This window comes from Poecilia latipinna, unplaced genomic scaffold (assembly GCF_001443285.1).
Source record: "Poecilia latipinna isolate Pla-1442-1.1 unplaced genomic scaffold, P_latipinna-1.0 Scaffold585, whole genome shotgun sequence".
NCBI lineage: Eukaryota > Metazoa > Chordata > Actinopteri > Cyprinodontiformes > Poeciliidae > Poecilia > Poecilia latipinna.
The window spans coordinates 530,449-537,684 of NW_015113201.1; the positions used below are offsets into that span (position 1 = coordinate 530,449).

At 41.7% G+C, this 7,236-nt stretch overlaps 1 protein-coding gene across 1 annotated transcript in view; it reads right to left on the bottom strand.

The window, feature by feature from the left end:
- The window catches only part of cav1 (caveolin 1), a 17,651-nt gene extending 10,661 nt beyond the window's left edge, over positions 1 to 6,990 (bottom strand). The window contains exons 1-2 of the mRNA XM_015042320.1: positions 6,853 to 6,990; positions 5,072 to 5,236 (exon numbers count right to left, since the gene is read on the bottom strand). Of these exons, the coding sequence (XP_014897806.1) occupies positions 5,072 to 5,236; positions 6,853 to 6,888 (201 nt within the window). The 5' untranslated portion in view covers positions 6,889 to 6,990. The remainder of the gene's footprint in view (positions 1 to 5,071; positions 5,237 to 6,852) is intronic.
- Between the last annotated feature and the right edge of the window lie 246 nt (positions 6,991 to 7,236).

Sequence of the window (7,236 nt, forward strand, 5' to 3'; positions counted from 1 at the left end):
CCATTCTAAGGTAAAAACCCAGTGCATACAGTGTTCATTTTTTTTGTTTGTTTGTTTTTTCATCAAGACGGCTTCCCGCGCCCCCCCTGCAATGACACGGCACCCCCCCTAGGGGGCGCGCCCCACAGTTTGGGAACCTCTGATATAGATAATATCGATATCAAGTCAGTATCAGTATTAGTATCAGATTGATTCTTTGGTTTCAGATTTTCAAATTTGGCTCTAGATTCGAATAAAACAGTTCAAAGGAAAAACAACAACAACATATTGGTATTTGTATCATAGCGGCGATACTGGCACTATATTTATCTGGTATCGGATCGATAGTAAAATATGCAGCATTGTCTAGTATTCACCCATGTCTAGTTTAATCTCGGTACAAATCCATTTACTTTCGCCAATAAACAGCATCATCAACACCAGGGAACACAACAGGAATTCACCAGAAGCTATAAAGGGAGACAGCAAACGTGTGTAAGAAAATCCAGCTACATGCAAACATTTCACTGGCAGAAAACCAACACTGCACATCACCCTGAATGCATCATCCTCATGGTGGAACATGAGGATGGAAGCATCATGCTGCGGGGATCTGCACAGGTCGATTCTACTTTGTGATTAGGTTGCTTCTAAAGGCAATTGGTTGGATTTTATTTACAGTGGATCTAACCCGAGTGTGGGAAGCATAACCCCGCCCCCTGACAAATTTTGAAAAATGCCCCCAAAGTGGGCGGAGCCAAGTGAGAGCAGAGGAGTCCCCTTCCATTCTGTGTCCACATCGCAGATAAATCACACATTTGCAAAGTTGGGTAACACTATTGACCAACACTCGCCTGTTGCCATGGCAACTTAGGAGTCAGAGTTGGTTGCAGCGATACACCAAGCCGTATCTCTGCAACCAAATTCAACTGCCTAAGAACCGCTCAGCTGAAGGAGGTCAGCACTGAGATGGTTTGAGGCAAAATATTGCAGAACGAAACAAATTTACATAAAAATATCAAAACTCTTTCAGAAACATAATAATATAATCCTAAAGAACTTGTTCAGACAGTTTGTCAGCAAACATTTTTGATTTGGGGCTTAGTTACTGTTACGGTTAAAGTTAACAGGGTCAAGGGGACTGAATACCAATGCATGCCACACTTTTCAGATTTGGAAAATTGTGTATCATTTTGATTAACTGATTGATTGACTGATTTATTGACTGATTGATAGCTTTGTGTTGGTTTATCACCATGAAAGCTGAACTGCTGCTAAGGTGACAAAATGTGGAAAAGTTCAAACACTATGTTTCGAACTTCTAACAAATCTAACTGAAATCCTCGTCTCGACCTCCATCACCGCGTTAGAAGACGGCAGCCATGTTGGATTTGAAAGAGTCACTTTCCCGTTCTGTTCGACTTTAAATCTGAAGCGCAGTTTTCCAAACTGGCTGTTGTCACAATGCATCGTGAGCTGAGCAGAGATCCATAAAACTTTTTTAAACTTTCACCTTTTCATCCTGACTAAACACCCAGATGCCTTCGAAAGCAAAACAGAGAAGTTTAACAGAGCAGCATAAATAACCTTCTGACTCATTTCAGTTCGACCTCTGAGTCTCTGAAGCTCCAGCGTCTCACAGCTCCCTCTTAAAAAGTTTTCTCCAGTGGATGCGCTCCACTCCACAGATCCTAAGCCCCTCCTGCTTGCTATAAAAAGACCCACAGCTTCTCTAGAGGAAAAGAAAGAGGAGAGGGGTGGGCCGGGGGGGTTCTCTGTTTTAAAGTGCATATGAGGCTAAGCTGTTTGATGTGGCCAGGTGATTGAGGCAAGCTGCTGCCGTGCCCGCCAGAGAACAATGTGTGATTTCCACAAATCAGAATGCTGCAAGGTGTGCTGCTCAGATCATCTCTCTCTCTTCATCTCTCTCTCTCTCTCTCTGTGTGTGTGTGTGTGTGTGTGTGTGTGTGTGTGTGTGTGTGTGTGTGTGTGTGTGTGTGTGTGGTATAATGGAAGGGATTCCCTGGTTCTGTGTTTTCCTCCAAACGTATCCTAGCGCCGCTTCATGACCTCACAGCACTTCAGAGCAGCTGTTTAAAACCCAGGAACGACTCAACTTCTTTTCCAACAATTTCTGTAGATATGACTTGGATTTTGTCTTTTTTTTTTTTTACAGCAGATGCATTCAAATCACAAGCTGACTTGCTGAAACGATTGGGGCAGTGTGTGTGTGTGTGTGTGTGTGTGTGTGTGTGTGTGTGTGTGTGTGTGCAATCATAAAGCTGCTTTCTATTTCCAGACTGGAGGGAGAGTCTGACTCACTGTCACAATGGAGGGGAGCTGAGAGGGAAGAGAGGGGAGGGGAGGGCGGAAGGAGAGAGCGCTGGAAGAAGAGAAGAAAGAAGAGGAGAGAAGGAGGAAAAGAACTGCATTTTTTTTCTTTTTGGTTTTATAAGCAGCGCCATACAGAAAGCTACTGTTTCCGTTCTCATAAAGGCCAAACGGGACTTTTTCAAAAAAGCACATTTCATGTCCGTGAGTCACATGGGAGAAATGTCGCCAGCAAACTGAAATTTACGACATCTCGTATAAAAAAAACTAAATAAAAAAACAGCTTTTGACATGTGATGAGGCCACACAGTGGAAGCCTTTGAACGTGAAAGCCGAACACTAATCAATTGGAAACGTTTTCTTTCAGCTTATCAGTTTAATAAAAGCTTCTCTGTCAAGATGGTTTTTTTTATTATATATATATAAGGCTTTTACAAGAGCAGAGAATCTCATGAGGTTGTTACCAGCCGGGAGCGATTATGTAAAAGATGATAGAACCCTGCCAACAAAGAAAAAAGAAAAAGCCAGCAGATATGAGCTGGTGTGGCTCAGGTGCCAGCATGCAGGCAGAGCCGATCCAGAAACTGTTTCATATTTATTTATGGCTGTTAACTCTTTACATAACTTTGATTAAAGATGCCACAATTTCACTTTTTCATAATTATGATGTTGCTTTTACAAAAAAAGATAACAATTATACCCTGTACTGGTAAACAACATCACATCTCTATGATAATATTGATAATAATGGTATTTACGACATATTTGTTTGACAGTTAGTGTATTTTCCAACTTGAACACTGGAAAAACACCAAATCTTAGCAAGTATTTTCATCTTGTTTTCAATGAAATGTTATTATGCTTGGAATAAGACAAAACAAACTTAGAAGTAACTTTTCAGTAAGATATAAGTGCTTGTTTTAAATCAATAATTCTTTAATATTCATTAAAAAAAAATACTAATTCCACTGGCAGATTATTTTACTGATGGGAAAAATGTCTTATTATAAATGTAATAATCTGCCAGTGGAACTTTTCATCAATATTAAAGAATTACTGACTTATAATGAGCTCCTATATCTTGCTGAAAAGTTAGTTTTGTCTTATTCCAAGTATACTTACATATTTGCACTAGAATCTAGAGATACTTGGTATGGTTTGGTGCTTTTGCAGTGTAAATATTTCCAACTAAACCAACATATCTAGTTTTAAGCAGGGGAACCTTTTCTGTTGCCTGCTTTCAGCCAGCTGACCAGCAGTGCCCAGGAGGAGGTTGGGGATTTAACTTCCTTTTAAAGTTATTTTATGGCGTTTCTGATGGCGACTTGCACATATATTAAAAAAAACAACAAAAAACAAAATCATAAATCTCACCATATAAACGTTGATAGAATGCAGGCATTAATCACAATTAAGGTAAACTGAGATATTAAAACAGCACATTTAGATTTTCAATTTGTTTTAGGCGTTGTCTACAGGTGGACATTTATCATTTATTGTGAACTTTCTTATCGTGATAAGAATTTTGATTTATCGCTGTCATGGTAAATGTCAGTTATTAATGACAAATAAAAAACAAGACTGGCGGCGACCGGAAATAAGGTTTTTTTCTATTTTCTCTGCTGTTTGCCTCAAGAGAGCATTTTTAAATATCAGTTCACTCAGAAATATGATTAAATCCAGTTACTGTGTGCAGTTCAGTGATACAAATTTAGCTTTTTAAGTAAGTGATGTCTTGAAGGAGCCTATTTCAAATGTTTTTTTCAACAACAGTATTTGTGTTTGTGAGTCACGCTGTCGCTGTCATACAGTCGTAAACTTTTTAATAAATAGGTTTTTTTTCCAACTTTGATCTGTATCATTATCACCATATTACCACAAAATATCACAATAAAATTCTAAGTCCATATCGCCCAGCCCCAGCGTCGTCATAGCAACTAAATAATCCTCAAGGAACTGTGTGCCACCTCATCACTGGACAGCCTTTCCAGAAACTTTGTGGAGGCGCCCCTGTGTAGGAGTGACGAGGGATCCCTCCCCAACACACACCCACGCACACACACTCACACGCACACACACCAACCAGCTATTTGGGTGTTTCCCTGTTTTATCAAGGTGCAGTTCAAGCATTTCAAAGACCCGACCTCAGCTGTTCCACGTGGAGAGCTCCCTGACCTCACTGTGATGTAAAACGCTGCACCCAGCGCCGGGGCGAGGAGCGGGGAGGGGAGAGGAGAGAGAGGGGGCGCACTCACAGGCGCGTCAGGTGGTTCCCAGCGCGCCGCTCCTCTTTAAACCAAATAAACTCCCGGTGTTTGTGCGGCTGTTTCAAGGCTGCTCCTCCTATGGAAAGAATTCCGTTCCCCCACTAAATAGAAAAGGCGTAAAGGCGCAGCAGCAGCAAATTGTGGGAAACGTGTGTTCCAACAACAGGAAATCCGTAATGTTTCCTCTCCTGGTGGGGCGCATGCAGGAGTCGGGACTGTCTGGCTCTGGAAGCGAGCATCGGTTCACCTTAATGAGTTTCTAACTACGACCCCAGCGCTGCTTCCTAATAGGGGCAAGACCGCTGGAGCGGCCAGCGCGCAGCCTCTGGGGCGCGCGGCACACTGTGTCTGCGGATTCACTAAAACATGACAGGTATCCAGCTGACACCTGGAGCGTCTCTGCATGCCAGAGCGGATCTGCAGCGACGTCACGTAGAAAAGTTTCCAAAAAAAAATAAAAAATAAAAATAAAAAGCCACCCAGCTCTAACTCACCTTGACCACGTCGTCGTTGATGCGCTTCGGATCCCTGTTAACCAGGTCGATCTCCTTGGTGTGGACGTCCTCCATCGCCTTCTCGTTCAGACTCTCGTTTTCCATGTCCTTGTTGTTCGGTTTGTAAATGTTCCCTTGTTTCCGGATGAACGAATGCAGATACTCCTGTGAGGATCACGGCAGAGGTGTAGGAGAGGAGGACGGGGAGGGAAAAAAAAGAGAAAAAGAAGAGTAAGAAGAGAGGAGAGGAGAGGAGCGTCGGTGAGGTGCGGGAACGGTGCGCAGCGCACTGTGAAGGCAGAGGAGCTGGAGCTGAGTTACCAGCCTGCCCCACAAACAGGGATGGGTTTAGAATGAGCACACAGTCAGGCACCACACCCCTGCGTTCAGCCGCAAGGGGTCCTCACCACCCAGATAGCAACAACACAATATCCTGACCTGTATGGAATCCCACAAGTGCCGTGAAATCATCTTTTTTTTGGGTTGTTGTTGCCATAGTACAATTCCACCAGAAAATAAAAGTCCTCTAAGTTTTTTTTTAAAAGTTTGAATTCATTGTATATCAAAGATATTCTGAACTAACAAAGCTTGATTTTATATTTTCAGACCTACACTGTCACATTTGTAAATGAGACAATAACATCTGATTGGTTAAGCTGCACTGCAAGTAAATTCAAAGCAATCATATGTAACTATGCCAGTCATAGCCAATCTAACATGAGGCAGTAAAAAATGTAAAAAGTGTAATAATTACTTTATTGTATGAATAATGTTTTTATCATTAGTATTAGTATTTAAAAATGGCATATGTAACCATATGTTTAATTATTTAAGTAAGGCTTACTTTCCAATATGAATCATTGTCAACAAAAAAATATTTATTGGATTATTTATTATTTATGATTATTTATTGGTTTTTATTTACTGGCAATAATCTTAAATTTGAAGAAATATTTTCCACAAATGATTACTACTAATATTATTATGAGTAGCTGAAGTAGTAGTTGTAGTGATAAGCACTTAACTAGCTGCAGACGAGCTTTTGTTGTGCATGCATTTATTTTTTAAATTGTGGCACTTTTGGCCATCCATAGATGTAACCGTCGGCATGGAAACATTTTTCTTAAAGTGCGTAAAAGGGCATATTTGAACTGTTTTGACATAAACCGCTGCTTCTTCTCCAACGTGCCATGTTCTGACATCCATTCCTCTCGTCAGCTGAGCTGATCGTATAAATGATTTTGACATAAGGCTCGTTTCCGTTTTAATTTGCTCAAAAGCTGCGCGTCAAACCCCTCCCTGATTTCCGATGGTAAACTTGTCAGTCTAAATTGAACCAATAAACAATTGAAATAGCTTTAATATTTCTTCTTTTTTTAAATGTAAATCAAATTAGTGGACGAATTTTTAAATTTAAAAAAAAAAAAAAAAAAAAAAAAAAAACATTTGTAGGCTTCCTCTCCTGCAGTTCAACTCCAAATGTCCATTTTGAGGATTTGCGTAAAACTGCGGTCCGTCAGTCTGTTGACGAGCAGAGAAATTCCCGTCAGCGCTCTAACGCAGGCACAGTGGCGCTTTTACATTCCCTCTGCGAAAGCGGAGACGCGTTCAGGTGAATGTGGCACACGGGAAAATCACCGGAGGAGTGAAAATTGAATTGTATCTCGCAGACGCAAATGAGCCTCATCCAAATGAGAAAAGACAGAGGTCAAGTGCAAACAAATGAGGATAATAATAATAATGGTAACGCTAGGCGTGAGTGGATCGGAGTCATACTGTACCTCCTCCGTCTCGTCGTCCCGCAGCTCTCCTGTCATTCTGCTCCGAACAGATCCTCGTGCTCAAACAGAACGTGACAATATAGGAAGTGGAGTGGGAGGCGTGGAGGCAAACCGGACCGGGGGTTCCTCTCTCCTGCCCTCAGCTTCGACTAGGACTGAAACGTAATGCCAGGGCGCCGAGGAAACCCTGAGCAGTTTTTTTTTCTTCTCCCTCTCTGGGTCGGAGCGAAGCTTCCCCATGGCACAGTCACCTGTCGGCCTGTAGGCAGACCGCTCTGCTGCGAACACAGGCGATTAATAAGAGACCAGGGCAGAATATAAAGTTTAATCACTTGATTGTTAGGAGAAATTTGGACGTCTGCTGGGAATATAGCAAGTTGTGTT